Source organism: Triticum aestivum, chromosome 4B (genome assembly GCF_018294505.1).
Source record: "Triticum aestivum cultivar Chinese Spring chromosome 4B, IWGSC CS RefSeq v2.1, whole genome shotgun sequence".
NCBI lineage: Eukaryota > Viridiplantae > Streptophyta > Magnoliopsida > Poales > Poaceae > Triticum > Triticum aestivum.
In genome coordinates this window covers 98,066,679-98,082,730 of record NC_057804.1, presented here as the reverse complement: position 1 = coordinate 98,082,730, position 16,052 = coordinate 98,066,679, and the positions used below count along the sequence as shown (strand labels likewise).

General features: G+C 43.7%; 1 protein-coding gene across 7 annotated transcripts; it reads left to right on the top strand.

Annotated features, from left to right (window-relative positions):
• The first annotated feature begins 3,137 nt into the window (after window positions 1-3,137).
• On the top strand, window positions 3,138-15,502 carry LOC123091252 (coatomer subunit beta'-2). Of its 7 annotated transcripts, none has more exons than XM_044512703.1 (14): window positions 3,138-3,529; window positions 9,729-9,811; window positions 10,170-10,314; window positions 11,471-11,890; window positions 12,622-12,645; window positions 12,733-12,797; window positions 12,911-12,965; window positions 13,284-13,320; window positions 13,405-13,733; window positions 13,825-13,956; window positions 14,041-14,189; window positions 14,502-14,573; window positions 14,771-14,895; window positions 15,095-15,502. In XM_044512703.1, exons 3-13 carry the CDS (start codon window positions 10,174-10,176, stop codon window positions 14,862-14,864), a joined length of 1,518 nt encoding a protein of 505 aa, XP_044368638.1. In that variant the 5' UTR covers window positions 3,138-3,529; window positions 9,729-9,811; window positions 10,170-10,173; the 3' UTR covers window positions 14,865-14,895; window positions 15,095-15,502. The 7 variants fall into 7 exon arrangements, with proteins under 7 accessions (XP_044368638.1, XP_044368633.1, XP_044368634.1 ...); XM_044512698.1 differs by having other exon boundaries at window positions 14,771-14,912; XM_044512699.1 differs by having other exon boundaries at window positions 9,729-9,815; window positions 14,771-14,912.
• The last annotated feature ends 550 nt before the right edge of the window (window positions 15,503-16,052 follow it).

Here is a 16,052-nt window from a genome sequence, read left to right as displayed (position 1 = left end):
CATCCAATTATGACCATCTAAAGCGGTACATGCAGCTAAATGACCATTCCACTTCCCATTTAATGTAGTTGAGTCTATGCTAAGATAAGGCCTACATCCTGCATGGAATCCATCTACACAAGGCTTAAGTGCCATAAAGAATCTGTGAAAGTAAACTTTACCCTTCATTAGTTTAGTATCGACCTCAACAATGCTTCTAGGAGATCTCAGTTCCATCTCTGCTTTAAAATTAAATAGGTACCGGAAGCTACTACCCCAAGACCCATAGATCTCATCCTTTGCTCTTTCTCTCCCTTTCCATACAGTGTCATAGCCAGTGGTTACATTCCAGTCTTCCTCCAACTTCTCTTGTAAATCCTTGCAACCAATGTTTGGAGTTTTCCTCAAAATTTTCTTAGACCTTTCTCGAACCCAATCTTGTGAGGCCATTGTTGAATTTAGTCTACTACTTGAAACACATGTGTGCGTCGGCCCTACCTTGTTAACCTGCATACAGAACAAAGTTGTTAGTGCCGCTACAATAATAGGATGCTACCATAGTACAAAATAATAGAAATTTGAATATAGTAAGATTTGTTCGTACCCTGGTCTTTGTCTTGTTAGCCATCAAACGACATGTTATTTTCCATGGACAATCCTCGGCCATACAGTGTGCCATCCACATACTCTTATTAGCTATGTGAGTTCCAAGGTTGAATTCTTCATTATTGCCCATTGCCTCACAACCCTCCTATAATCTATCATTGTTGGAAAGATTGAGCCTTTCTCGACTTTTGGATGATCTTTGTCATATGATATTTCTATGTCCTCGGGAACTTGATCATCAACTAGTATAGCTCCTTCAGCCATTAACTCATCACTAACATGGCACGCAACAACCGGAGCTGGTTCATGTAGTGGTTGAGCATCCTCTTCCTCATCCTCAATTCTGAGTACCACACACATGTCTTCATAGGATATAGGATATATTACATCATCACCAATAGGAGTTATTGCAATAGCGGACCAATCAATGACTTCACCATCAGATTGCATATATCTCGAATTGCCAAGAAGAAAACTACCAGTTGTAGAATCGTCGACACATGTTTCACTACTAGCATTTGACTGGTAAACGTCAGAACTTGAGCAGATGATATTGTCTACAATCTCACTAGATGCATGGGATATTTTCAGAGCAGTGTGATGTTGTAGCCCATTTGCAATGTCCACAACTTGAGCTAACACTAGCAATTCTTTTTCTTCTCATCTCTCAAGAAATGCTATCAGCAGCTTTCAATAATTATCAATCCTCTCAACTGATTCAAAGTGCTTGTCTTGGCACAGAATATGGACCTCTTGCCCACTTCCCCAAACAATTTTGGACCGAATAAGTTCTACCATTTTTTCAACCGTAAAATATTTCATGTTAACCTCAAACTCAATATCATGCTCGGCAACTTGACGCTCGCTGCCATCGTCAAGCTTTGTGACAAATCGGAGAACTCTAATAGTTAATCTATTGACAATGCGCAACTCCGCACCTTCTTCCCTGCAAAATTACACATAATTTTTAAACAAAAACAATGGTTAGGTCTAACTATTCATCAACTACAGCTTAAAAATTCATGGAGTGCTCCAACTGAAAATATTAGTTTATTGACTAACCGTTCTGGAACTGCGCCCTCCGGCTCCATCACGCCGAGCAAAACTTTTTACTGTCGTGAAGCCAACCACACTAAGCTCTCCTCCACAAAAATCTCCATGATCTAAGGTTCCTGGATGACTCGGCCACTTCGGGAATTATGCAACATTGTAAATGTAGTCATCAGTAAAGATGAAGCAGTCTGTAGTTGATATTGTTATCTACCGAATCTCATGTGTTATAGCAGTAAGTAGTAATCCCTGTTCAGTCCATGGAATGTATTACCAACAGGAGAAGAAAAGTAACAAACGAGTCCGCAGGGAAATATACAAAACAAATGCATCAGTAAATAAATCGTAGCTAGCATATGGCAGTGCCTTGATCCATCAAATATTACTACAAAAATGCAAGAACCAGGTCTCTTTCTTTTTTTTCTTCACAAAGTGTGACGATCTCAACTTGTAACAAATTAACTTACCATGCCCATGAACGCAGGGAAAATGTGGGAGAAACCTAAGGCATCGAAGATAGACCAAGAGGAAACCTGTGACTCATGGCCAGATGAGGCGGCGGCGGCGGCAGCGGCGGAACGGATGGAGCGACGGGGGACTACAAGAAACGGGACGAAGCGCAGGGGGCAGCACGTTGGGGTAGAGGCACGGCGACGCAGCGGCGATGGAATTGGCGGCGCCGGCGAACCTGGGAGGAAGCCAGTGAGGCGGCGATCCGTCTTTCTCGCCCCGTCTCATTTCCCTCTGTTTGTTCTAGAAACAGAGGTTCGATCGCACCAGTTGATCAAAAAAGACCAAAGGGCAAAATCGTCCAAAATAATATGACGTGTATGCCCGGACCTAAGAATTGAGAAAGAAAGTCGGTTTGTGCTATTTTATCTAGTCAAGAAGGAAAAGTGTGCCATTTAATCTAACAGAAAGAAAGATGTGCTATTTTATCAAGGTATGAGGAAAAGCGTGCTATTTTATCAAATTGCTCATGTCTCCCCCGACCAAGTAGCACCTGCAGGTGGGACTCGCGACGACACCGACTAGATCGTGCGGCTAGGAGCCGGCCGCTCGGTCTTGCCAAATAGTGCACGTGCACTTTTAAGATTTTAGGTTAACTTTTTGTTAACTTCTCCACCCTTGTAGGATCGACACCCGCTTTTCAGGCAACAAGGTAGCGCATGATTGTTGTGCTCCCTGCGGCAGGCAGGCGACTTGCTTCGCCTCCGAGCCGTTGATCCATTGGCTCCCTGCAGCCTTGTATTCTTTTTTTTTTCATTTGTGCATGTTGTGTTGCTGCCTTCAATCAGACTTATTTTATCTTTCTTTTACTACATCCGTCTCATAATATGAGAACTTTTTTGACATCATCAGTACATTATTTAAATTTCATATGAACTTATAAAAAAGGTGAAAACCTGTTTCGAGATTCGTAAAAAAATAAAAAATTGGATAATAGTATTTTGTACGAAACGAGGACGAATGTGAAAACATGTCCCAAGCAGTACGGGTGACCGAGTACCGGTGCGTGTCAGAGCCGGCCGGAGCATACGCGGTCGCTCCCGGGGCCGCTGGGCCGCGGCCACCTCCGACCGTACCGGCGTCGTCCCCTTCCCCGCCCACGCGTTCCTTCCCCGCCACTAAGCCGTCGCTACCCCTGCAGCACGGCGTCTGCAAGTGCACACCACCTCCTCTCGCGCTCGCAGGAGCCGCCCCAACGCAAGCGCTACAGGACGTTCTGTAGATGGAGACTCGCTCCAGTGTCGTACGCATCCAAATCGGCTGGCCGCACATTCGCCGGGGCGTTCAGCCACCGGAGCACGACGGGCTCTGTTGTATCCTGCGCAAAATCCTACACCATCTTACTGCCGATTTACAAGAGAAGCACCTGGACTTTGAGCCTGAGGTGAGTCAGATCTCGTGTCTCCTTTGGAAATTTGGCTCCACTCAGTCCAGCATGTTTAGGAGGGGCTGCTGTTGGGATTTCTTAGGTTGGTGGTGGTGTCTCGGCGGCGTTGGCATTGGCGGCGTACTGGACGGACCCCGCAGAGGGGAACTGAGTGATTCATCAATTGTTCGTTTGATGGCTGTTTCCACAATGAACCAGAAAATAAATTAGTAAATGCTTATGTACCACTACGTGATTTGTCTTTTGGTGTGTCTTTTCTGCAGACTATTTCGCTCTGTATACAGCATTGCCAACTGCGAAATTTTAGTTCCACTTTGTTCCATGTACTGTAGCCTCCAGTTTGACTAAAATACAAAAAGAAAGAAAGAAAGAGGACAGGCTGATTTATAGTAATTTCCAGTCAGACAAGCAAGGGAGTGTGCGATAGGCGGAAAGCGTCTTACCTCGTTGGAGGGGCGCGTTGCATGTTTATATGGCAGGGGCGCACCTCCCTGGATAACAGCGCATACAAGATGTTGTTGAGATTACATGCTTGGAGAACAAGGGATAAGAGAGAGAGGTTCGGTTCAAAGAGATATAGAGATAAGAGATAAGCACCGAAACTACTTAAACATCTATCCCTAGTCTATCTCTACAAGGCTGCGTTTAACACCCTCCCTTAATCACAACTTCATCAAGTTGAGATTATGCTTGAAGTCTTCAAAACTTCGTGTGGGCAAGGCCTTGGTGAATCCATCAGCAACTTGATCTCTGGAGTGTACAAACCGAATGTCAAGTTGCTTGTTGGCAACTCTTTCTCTGACAAAGTGAAAATCTATCTCTATGTGTTTTGTTCTGGCATGAAACACAGGATTAGCAGACAGATAAGTGGCACCAAGATTGTCACACCACAAACATGGAGCTTTAGTATTTTTCACACCAAGTTCCTTAAGAATGGACTGAACCCATATAATTTCTGCTGTTGCATTTGCCAATGCTTTGTATTCTGCCTCTGTACTGGATCTAGACACAGTTGCCTGTTTCCTTGCACTCCATGATATTAGATTAGGACCAAAAAATACTGCAAACCCACCAGTGGAGCGTCTATCATCCAGACTGCCTGCCCAATCAGAATCAGAGAAGGCACTGACCAAGGTGGATGATGACTTGCTGAAATTAAGACCAATGCTCAAAGTATTTTTGACATATCGAACTATAGTTTAGCAGCAGTCCAATGAACAGTGGTGGGTGCATGAAGAAACTGACATACTTTGTTCACAGCAAAAGAAATATCAGGCCTTGTTAAAGTTAAGTACTGTAATGCACCAACTAGGCTTCTGTATCTAGTGTTGTCCTCTTTGCTTAGAGGTGTACCTTCTGTAAGAGACAATTTTTCAGAACTTGACAAAGGAGTGGGTGAGGGTTTACAATCTTGCAAGCCAGCCTTTTTTACCAAGTCAGTAGCATATTTTTCTTGGGAGAGATGAAGTCCATCATCATGTTTCTTCACTTCAATCCCTAGGAAATAATGAAGATTTCCAAGATCCTTAAGAGCAAAATCTGTACTCAAATCCTTCAACAATGCAGTTATTGCCTCATCAGATGAACTTGTAACAATAATGTCATCAACATAAATGAGAACAAATATGGATGTGTTCAGTTTATTGTAAATGAACAGAGAAGTGTCAGACTTGGAAGGAACAAAACCAAGTGTCTGCATTTTGTGACAAAGGCGTGAGTACCATGCCCTTGGTGCTTGCTTTAACCCATAAAGTGCTTTGTCAAGTTTGCATACAAATGAGGGTGCCTTTTCATTTTCAAACCCAGGAGGTTGCTTCATGTATACCTCCTCTTCCAGAACGCCATGCAAAAACGCATTCTGTACATCAAGCTGCCTGAGACTCCAACCTCTAGAAACAGCAATGGACAAAACAAGACGTATGGTTGCAGCTTTAACAACAGGACTAAAAGTATCTTCATAGTCTATCCCATACCGTTGCTTGAAACCCTTGGCAACAAGTCTTGCTTTGTACCGGTCAATGGTTCCATCAGATTTCCTCTTTATCCTGAAAACCCATTTGCAATCAATGAGGTTTTTACCTGGCTGTGGAGGAACCAGATGCCATGTGTTATTTTTCTCAAGTGCCAAATATTCTTCCTTCATTGCCTTTTTCCACTTGTCATCACCAAGTGCTTCCTCAAGCGTGCTTGGCTCACCTGGTTCACCTGTAGAACAGACTAGACCATATTTTGTTATATGTTTATAATCAACGGGTTTTATCACACCTTGTTGTAGACGTGTTTTTCGTTGTGAAGGTGCAGCAGGATCAGTGGCCACAGAAGATCCTGAGCCGGGAACAGGAGTTCCAGGCGCTGCAGCTCCCGAGGCAGATTCGCCTCGTGTTTGCTCCGGATCCTCTGTGGCTTCAGCCCGCAGTCCGGATTCTGTCGTCGCCGCAGAAGATCCCAGGCGCCCGATCGGCTCATCACGGGCGGATGATTGCATGGGCCCACGCAGATCAGCGCCGGATTCAGCGCCCGTCGACCGCGTCTCCAGGCGCCGCTTGTAGCAACGCGATTCGTCGGGAAAGCGCGCAGCGCTTCGGCCACTCGGAGGCTGCCAGTTGTCGGGCGCTGATTGGCGCGGAGCGGACGCCGGGTCGCCTCCAGCTGGGAGCGAGCGCGTGTCGCGCGCGCAGTCGTTGCCAGACGCACGAGCGGGCGGGCCCGTTGCTGGATCTGCCGCGTCAGCCCGCACGGATCCCGGCGCAGATTGCCTGCGCTGCTGCTCCTGCCGCGATCCCGAGGCGGATCCAGCGCACTCCGAGGCGGATTTGCTCCCCTGGCTGTGACACATGAAATATGGCACTTGGGGAGTAATTTGTGCATCATTTTCTTCTCTGTTTTCAATTCCGTTTTCTCCTGCAACATCACAAAGCTCATGCGCATGGTGAAGAGGGTTAGTCATCATTTGATCATCACAGTTATCTTCTCCCCCATGATCAAGGCCGGATAGATGAGATGGCAGAAGGAGTATTTCTTGACGAAGTCTAGCACCGGCATTAGGATGAAGATCAGCAAACGGGAATTTAGTTTCATCAAAAATCACGTCACGTGAGATATAGAAACGGCCAGTGGAGATGTCAAGACACTTTACTCCTTTATGAAGGGGGCTATAGCCAAGAAAAGCACATTGCTTTGAGCGAAACATGAGTTTGCGATTATTGTAAGGGTGAAGATTAGGCCAACAGGCACATCCGAACACACGAAGTGACTTGTAATTAGGTTTGACGTGAAGTAGCCTCTCTACTGGAGTTTCATTATTGATAACACGACTAGGAAGCATGTTGATGATATGGACAGCCGTGAGAAAAGCCTCGTCCCAAAACTTGAGGGGCATGGAGGCGCCAGCTAAAAGGGCTAGTCCTACCTCAACTATGTGTCGGTGTTTTCGTTCTGCTGAGCCATTTTGTTGGTGAGCATGAGGACATGAAACATGGTGAGAAATACCAAGGTTTTGGAAGAAAGAGTTCAACTTTTCGTACTCTCCCCCCCAGTCTGATTGAACAACAATGATCTTACTGTCAAACTTGTGCTCAACAAGAGACTGAAAGTTTTGAAAAACTTGAAAGACGTCAGATCTTTTCTTAAGGAGATATATCCAAGAGTATTTGCTGTAGTCATCAATGAAACTTACGTAATAAGTGTGTCTACCAACGGAGCTAGGGGCAGGACCCCAAACATCGGAAAAGATTAATTGCAATGGTTTTGTAGACACACTAGTTGATACAGGATAGGGTAATTGATGACTCTTTGCACGTTGACATGAATCACAAACTGTTTCAACGTTGCGCTCACCAACAAACGGGAGCTTATTTTTCCTAAGTAATCTTTCAACTAAAGAAAATGATGCATGGCCTAATCGATCATGCCATTGTGTTGATGAAAGCTTGGCAACACCGTAGGCTTGTTTATTGAATCTTTGACGCTTCGGAATCAACGGGTAGAGCCCTCGAACGCATCTACCTCGATAAAGTACTTTCTTCGTTGCCTGATCCTTGATCAAAAAGAAGAAAGGATGAAACTCGAGGAAGACATGATTGTCAATGGCAATTCTATGAACGGAGAGAAGATTCATACTAGCACTAGGGACATGCAAAATTTTTCTAAGATGAAGTTTACGATGGGGAGTTTTAATAACTGTATGACCAACATGACGAATCCTCATACCTGCACCACTAGCAGTGTGGATTTGGTCCTTGCCGCAGTACTTCTCCCGCGTGGTCACCTTCTCGAGCTCGCTGGTGATGTGTTCGGTGGCCCCACTGTCGACATACCAATTAGTGTCGACGCCGTCGGAGCCGTCCGCAGCAGCAGCCACCTTGTCCTCATCCTGGGAGGAGTCATCATCATCATCGTAGCGGTACCAGCAATCCCGAGCGCTGTGCCCGAGCTTGCCGCAGATCTGGCATCGCGGCGCATCCGGGCGCGCTCTGTTGGAGCCACGGTCGCCACCGCCACCGCGTCCCTTCGGGTTGGTGGAGGGGGAACGTCCAGCGCGGATGTTGTTGGAGGAGTTGCCGCCGCCACCAGATCGGGACTTGCCGCGTGAAGCTCCGCCGCGGCGGCCACCACGGCCACGAGAGGCAGCATTAGCGGATGACTTGAAGCCGCCCGCCCCCTGGTAGAGCGCCATGCGCTGGTCAAAGTTGCTGAGCATGGTGAACAGCTCATCTAGGGTGACAGGAGAGGTGCGAGCATCGAGGGCCGACACCAGAGGCTGGTACTCCATGTCCAGGGCGTGAAGGATGTAGGAGACGATCTCGTCGTCTTGCAGCGGCTTGCCGGCCGCGGCGAGTTCATCGGCGAGGCCGCGATGTGGGCGAAGAAGGTGGCGACCGGCTGGGTTCCCTTTTGCGCATGAAGCAGAGCCGTGCGGATGTTGTTGATGCGGCTAAGCGACTGCGAGGAGAACATGGCCGCCAGCGTTGTCCAGAGCGCGTGCGTCGTGGTGATCGCGGTCACCTGCACCAACACCTCTTTGGAGAGATTGTTGAGCAGATAACCGAGAACTTGTTGATCCTCCCGGACCCATATTGGGTGGAGAGGGTTGGGCTCGGTGGAGTCCTTGCCGTCCTTGTCCTTGCCAGGAAGGAAACGGGCCGGCTCCGGCGTGCTGCCGTCGGCATAGCCGAAGACGCCAGCTCCCCTTAGCTGCGGCGTGATCTGGACTCGCCACAGTACGTAGTTCGTACGGGTGAGCTTCTCCGTGACCTGGTTGTTGAGGCCGATCTGGGAGGAGCCGGAGGAAGACATGCTAGGCACTAATGGAGATTGGAAAGCTTAGATGTATTGGAAGAGGGATGCTCTGATTACCATGTGCGATAGGCGGAAAGCGTCTTACCTCGTTGGAGGGGCGCGTTGCATGTTTATATGGCAGGGGCGCACCTCCCTGGATAACAGCGCATACAAGATGTTGTTGAGATTACATGCTTGGAGAACAAGGGATAAGAGAGAGAGGTTCGGTTCAAAGAGATATAGAGATAAGAGATAAGCACCGAAACTACTTAAACATCTATCCGTAGTCTATCTCTACAAGGCTGCGTTTAACAGGGAGGACAGGTGGGTGTATTGTTTACATGGACAACTCAAAACTACGAATACGAAGAATGAGCTGTTTATTATGATATCTTCCTTCTCAGTTGACAATTTCACACCCCCCCCCCCCCCCCCCCCCCCCCCCCGTTGCATGGACTTTGATTTGGTTATATATCATGCCGCATGAAGCTTATGATAGATTATGTCAGAAGCAAAGACTCTTAAGCTATCATAATTAATCCTGCAATTGGCACTTTAGAACTAACCCCAAGCTCTTAGCTGGTTTCATTGCATATATCAGCGTCTATCCATGAAAAGTCTTCCCTTCCCAGAAGCCTCCACTGCTAGCAAACTACTCCAGGATACATTCCCATCTCTTTCAAACTGTGTGCATGTACAGCTATATATTGCGTTGAGAATTCATTCTCTTTTCATCTCTCAGCAGTTCTGTTAACTTCTTGCTGAATCCAACTATCTTCAACACTTCAACTATACACAGAACTTTAACCTTTAAACAGAGTAAGAAAGGGGGTTGTGTCTCGATTTGACAAGCATATTTTTGTGTTTCCTACATATGTTTATACATCTGAAATAATGTTCGTCCACCTCTTAAATGCAGGTTGTGATCATATTGTTGGACTGAAAAAGCAGTTCCAGATCGTGTTCTGACTTCTGAGTCCACGTGCAGGACAGGCTAATTTGGTAGGTGCGCCCTTCTTTGCTTGAATGCTCATCTTCATGGTATGAGTTCAGTTTCTGCAAGCCTCCAACAAACAACCTCTGTTTCACCATATATCATTTTCTGGTCAATGCACTTGATTGAGTTGAATCTGAACTCCAAGATAGCCTGGTTCCAAGTTTTGTACTACTAGTTTGTGGTCTGGAATTTGCCTAAAGCAACAAGGTTCGTACTGGAGAAAATACTTGGACATTAATCTACTGTTTATGATTTAAAATGTTATTACTACAAACCATTTTGTTTTGAGTTTTCTCGTAAACAGAATGACTTCTCCATGCTACAATTCTTAAGAATGTATCATGTAATTGATTGGGTGAACAGATATATGGAGCATAGTGGACTGGAGAGTATGCATGCTGGAAGAGAGAAAGCAACAAATTTACCATGCGCAAGTTTGGAGAACATCATGGAAGATTCATCTTATGAGCGAATAAATAGCCAGGGTGTATCTCGGCGTGTTTACAAGGTAGATATGTCTTTTCAGAAAAAAAGAAGTTAATTACAGAACACCCAAAGATCAGAAGATGAGCAGTGTATGAAACAAAAGGATTGTGTGTTGGCAAATACTGCAAGGGACATGGAATTGATACCCACTATCAAGTAGATCAAGGGAATCTGTGAGCAATTGCGTTATCTTACAGTGTAAAAGGATATGCATATGGATCTGAAACCTGACAACACAATACTTGATAATCACATGGTGTCAAAAATAATCTACAGGTTTAATCTATGAGTACTAAGCTTTGCACTTTCGGAACTAAATTGAATTATAGTACCTAATGAAGTTCCGATCAGATATGGGTTGGCCCTGCCGGCCTGATCCTTCGCTTATATATACCATGCATAGTTCCCTTGAAAGTAGCTCGTACACATGTCAACATCATTGCATAGCTAACAACTTAAGGAGAGTACAATTTGGCAAGTACTACCTCCGTCCAGAAATAACTGTCGCTCAAATGGATGTACGTATTTCAGTGCTAGATACATCCATTTGAGCGACAGTTATTTCTGGACGGAGAGAGTAGTTTAGAACTAACATGTTTACATAATTACTTTTATATGTTTGTGGCATAAATACCATAGTTCTCTACTCTTCAAGTAACTTAAAACTGTAGTCAGAATAACCTAGATGCCATTCCAAAGGTGTCAGCAACAGTCATAACCAAATTGAAGTACAAACCTAAATAAGTGAACATCTTCAGCTTGGGCCGAACTGTGGAAGCAAGTGCGTAAGTGAACCCTGGTTAAATAAGCTAAAGTGAAAGTGTGATGAAAGGAATCCAAATTTAATCAAATAGATACTGTGGGTCGACTGAATAGAATCTAAAATTGCCTAAGTAGATACTTTGGGAATATAGTAAATACATGTGTTGTTATTAAATGTGTTTTCTGTCCTAGCTAGTCGACCACTCGGTATTTGCTCTAGCAATTTTTAGGTTTTAGCTTTGAATTTTGAGGAGATTTCTGGAAAAATTGCTGGAGTTTAGTTGTGCATCTGTGTTTTGCTCAGCGTCAAAGGCTTTTTTTTTTGTCGGGACAGCGTCAAAGGCTTTACATGTTCGGAATCATAAGAAGTGTTCTGACATGTAAATCAAAATCACACAAGTTCTTTTCTTGTGCAGGTGATTACAGGGTCCTGCGAGGCACTTGACGTCCATCCACTCGAACTCCGCTTTCCTTTGGATTACAACGCGTTAATCCCGTTCCCGTGCCCGCTTCACCTAACAAATAACACAGATGAACAAGTGGCATTTAAACTTAAGCCAAAGAGAGGGATATATTCATGCTTCCGTAATATTCCACTGTATGGTGTTGTGCCGCAGCGGTCTACTTACACTCTCATTGTGATAATGACACCGCCGGCTAAGCTGTCAGAAGATACAGATTTTGATCTGATCCTGCAGAGTATTAAATTTGGGGAGGGTATCATCCAAGGCCAATGTAATGACCGATTTTTTGAGGCAGCCAAAGAGGTGGGCACTGTGATGCATGAGGTGACATTAAAAGCTGTTTCTGCTCCACAAGGAGAGACAATATATAAGGTGAGTTGATTCAAGTAAATAAGGCATTTCTGCTCCATGGGTTAAGTTCTTGCCATTCAGCGACCGAGAAAAGAAAAAGTAGTAATCCACTAGAAACATGATTGGTCTGGTTAGTAAGCTAGTAAAAATTAAATTGTTCTGTGTCGTGCTACCTATGTTTAGAAAATATATGATGTTAGTGTCGGCATAATCTTTAACATTTAGTATTTTATGAATAATATAATCAAAATTTATTAGGTTCTTATGGAGTGGAAATAGCTTGAAGGAAAAAATAATGGTGTAATTCCACACTAAGCTATACAGGTTTTCCCATACTGTTATATTATTAGCAAAAGCGATTTTAAAGGAGAAAAAATTTGATCCGAGATGGTATCATTTTAGATGTCATTTGTGTAAGATTGCAGAATGGCGGTGAAGTAAATGAAATGTAGGTGATGAACCTCTGGCAAGATAAATTTCAAGTAGAAGGCAAAATTGAAATGAAGCTTTTATGAAATTGCTTATTGCTTTTAGGTCAGTGAAAGATAAGGAAATTGCAATGAAACTTTCATGAAATTCCTTATTTATTATCCCAACAAGTTGAGGTCAAGTGATGTGCATTTAAAAGTGACAAAACTGTTGAAATGATCTTTGCTTGAATGGTGGGTATCTATATTGTACAATGGTGTTTCCTTACTAATTCTGTGATGTATTTTCTTTTGTGGTGATCTTATATGATGCATATGATGTAGCACACCATCCCACCTGTAATGAAGGTACATAGTTCCATTTTCTGTTGCATAGATCTGCTAACTTCAATGTCGTTTCTCTAAGGTTTACACAATCAAGTTCTGTTGCATCAGGTCATATCTGTAGAAAGAGCTCGTCAGGAGCTGTATTCCATAGATGCAAATCCAGAAAAGTCATGGTGAGTTAATAGGCTCATAGCATTACTGGGCATTCCATTATATTGTTACTTCTTTTCAAGCGAGTACTTTGGACGCGATTATTCTGTATAGTACATCTGTTCTGGTTAAACAGGATTATAATAGGTCATTCCGGTGGATATGTCCGTATATGGGACTATGTCACACAGGTACTTGCCGTGAACACTCCTTGTTATTTAACATATGAAAATGATTGCCATTTGGATAGAAGCTTCCATCCTGATCCTTTGGAAAATATGGGCTGCTAGGAATGCCAAAGTTTGTACGGACACTGATGAGCATGTTTCGGTTACTGTAAAAAACATCATTACTGACTTTAACACTTGGGACTTACCGGTCCCGGCAAGTGAGGTGATTGCAAAATCATCTGTTGTCATGAAATGGCTATGTTTTGTGTGGGTTTGATGTGTGCCGTGGAAAAACCTTCTTTCTAATGGACTAATAGCGTCTTCTCTATTTACTGTCAGAGATGGAGGGGTCCAATACAAATCTCTAGGGGCCCACGCATGTACACTATCTGATTTCCATGTTAAGCCAAGTTTTTACGTCAAATGCTAATGCAATAAGATCCCATCTCTATAACTGCAGTTGACTGCATTAAATTTATTGCTCGAAAGCAATGGTTTGTGGCTGGGTCCTCTGATGGTATCCATGTACAAGAGGAAGCAATAAAAAAGAAGAAAATCCAGAGATTCAGAGCTCGTGTTAGCTCTGTCACATCACTGGCCGTTCATCCAACCAAGCCGTATGTGCTTTCATCATCCTATGGCGGACTGATAAAGCTTTGGGACTGGGACAAGGGATGGGAATGCATAACAACATTTGAAGGGGAACACTCTGATGTTGTATGTCAACTCGCATTTAATCCAAATGACACAAGCAGTTTCGCTAGTGTGTCGAACGATCGCACAATAAAGGTCTGAGTTTCTTCCTTTTTGTTGCCAATTAACATCTTGCTGCTCGGATACCTTTTCCCTACAATGCCTTTACTGATGTTCAGGTTTTCAGGTTTGGGGTCTTGATTCACCCAAATCCCATTACACTCTGTCTGGCCATTCAGATAATGTGAAATGCCTTGATTTCTTCACACGTGATGATGGGCAATATTTGATTACTGGTTCTGTTGATAATACTGCCAAGGTATGCTACGTTAATTCAAAATATATACTAATAGACCGCGCTCTCGTAAAAATGCTAATAAGCCATCCTTTGGTTTCGAATCAGATATGGGACTTGCAGAAAAAGACGTGCATTCTTACACTGGAAGTTTTTAGGTCTCCAGTCATTTATGTCTTCTCCCATCCCAATCTTCCAGTTCTAATTACAGGTACAAGAAATGGCATCATTTATTTGTGGAGCTCCACCGATTTCAGGTAATCTCGAGAGTGTTGCTCTTGTGAAAAATGGGCACAGGATTGCGGTGCCACCATTCTTGTTCATATTCATTTTTTAAGGGAAAGCCAAGATATTTTGCCTAATCCCACTCTGATTGTCTCTGTTGTTGTCGATTTCGCTAAAACTGGACTAAACTAGGTGTCTGATCTTGTCTATACATATAGTGCTATAACCCGAAACACAAACTGAACCGAGACCTAGCCCCGAACCCTTACCACCATGTTGCTAGAGGGATGGGGTATCTGAAGTTGGTCATCATACAAACTTACCAAGGACCTTAAATTTCCCAGGCTTAGGGGAATTCTCAACATCTTACGTGGGGCAGATGTTATGGGTCTTGCATGCTTGATGGAGTCAAGGAGGTAATTAATGATCTTTTGCTGTTCTTTTTTCCTTTTGTTTTACTACGGAAGAGCATTTCTACGCTGCACAAATATGATTTCATTTGTTCAAAGATGTATATAATTGTTTCCGGTTGCTTTTATATTTGTGCCACACTTTGATTTATATATTTTATAAGTCCAACATTGTAAAGAACAATATTATATTTATATGATAGGGTCGTGATTGGACAAAGCCACGCCATATCTATAGTGGATATTGACGATGAAGAAACAATTGGTAGCAAGGGCGACTTCGAAAGCTCCATATGAGCTGGCTGACCGATGTCATCTTTTGGTTTCGGTACATTGATCACTATGGTTTGTGCCATATTGTTACATATGTTTGTACTTCCATGTTTTATAATATGTTTATACATGTTTGGCAACAATTTCTTCGATAAAGGGAATTTTGTCTACATGGTTGTTACATTTTTAACGTTTCCTTGTTTTCTCCAGTGAAAAGATGCAAGGTTGTAATCTTTTCCTTCCTTTTGTGCTAGGCTATAGGATTATGATCGGACATAGGGATGGATTCGTAGTTATGGAGGTTAACCATGAAGGCCATTTTGTTGGCACGGACGGCAGAGAAAATTCCACATGTTATGATTAACATGTGGAGAAATTAATCACTGTCCATGTTGACCAAGTTCAGGCGGATATAGAAAATCAGGCTACCTTATGTTTGGTTGTTTCTCCAGGAAGCCTACCAGCTGGCAACCAAGATTTGTTTTAAGAAGTTGATGGTACAAATAGTTTCTCGGTAATGATACTCATTCTTGGTGTAGCGGAATACTAATGCGCTATGCCAGTATATATGTGATTCTGTGGTTGAAGCACAGTGGTTCATTTGTGTGTGATTCTGTATCCACATGATACATCTTGAGTGTTCACAATGTAGTTTATTTGTACGTGTGACTTTGTCACTTGCACTTCTGACTGAAGCCACATGATATCATGAACTCGAGGTCTTCACCGATCGCAGTTGCATGCTTGAACACTTCGGTATGAATTCTTGCTTATATCCAGACAGTATTCCTCACGTAAATTCTTGCTTATATCCAGACAGTATTCCTCGCGTAAACATGATAAAAATGCATATCTTCCATAAATGAGAAAAGATACAAAGGAATCTTGTTGCTTTTCGCCGCCACATCGGGGTGGTGCGGTCAAAGATGTGATTTATTTGGAACTCGGAGTCCTCAGTGGTCGCACTTACGTGTGAACACTTAAGATGTTCTGAGTTCTGAATTTCTTGCTGATATCCAAGCAGTGTTACCTTTTGAAATCGTTCTTCTTTTCAGTAAAGGAAGAAGACCATAGCTCTCTGCTGCAGCATAAAGACGGCGCGGCCAAAACAATTGTGACGTTGTAAACAGTTGTTGCAGACAGAGAAGACAGTTCAGTGTACCAAAGTAAGAGGGGAAGATGATCGATCCTTGTATCCTCTAGCAAAATGCC

Coding starts and splice junctions, on each gene's coding strand:
- LOC123091252 (XM_044512703.1), top strand. CDS start 10,174: ATGGAGCATAGTGGACTGGAGAGTATGCATGCTGGAAGAGAGAAAGCA. Junction 10,315..11,470: donor TATCTCGGCGTGTTTACAAG/GTAGATATGTCT, acceptor TTTCTTGTGCAG/GTGATTACAGGGTCCTGCGA. Junction 12,646..12,732: donor CCATCCCACCTGTAATGAAG/GTACATAGTTCC, acceptor CTGTTGCATCAG/GTCATATCTGTAGAAAGAGC.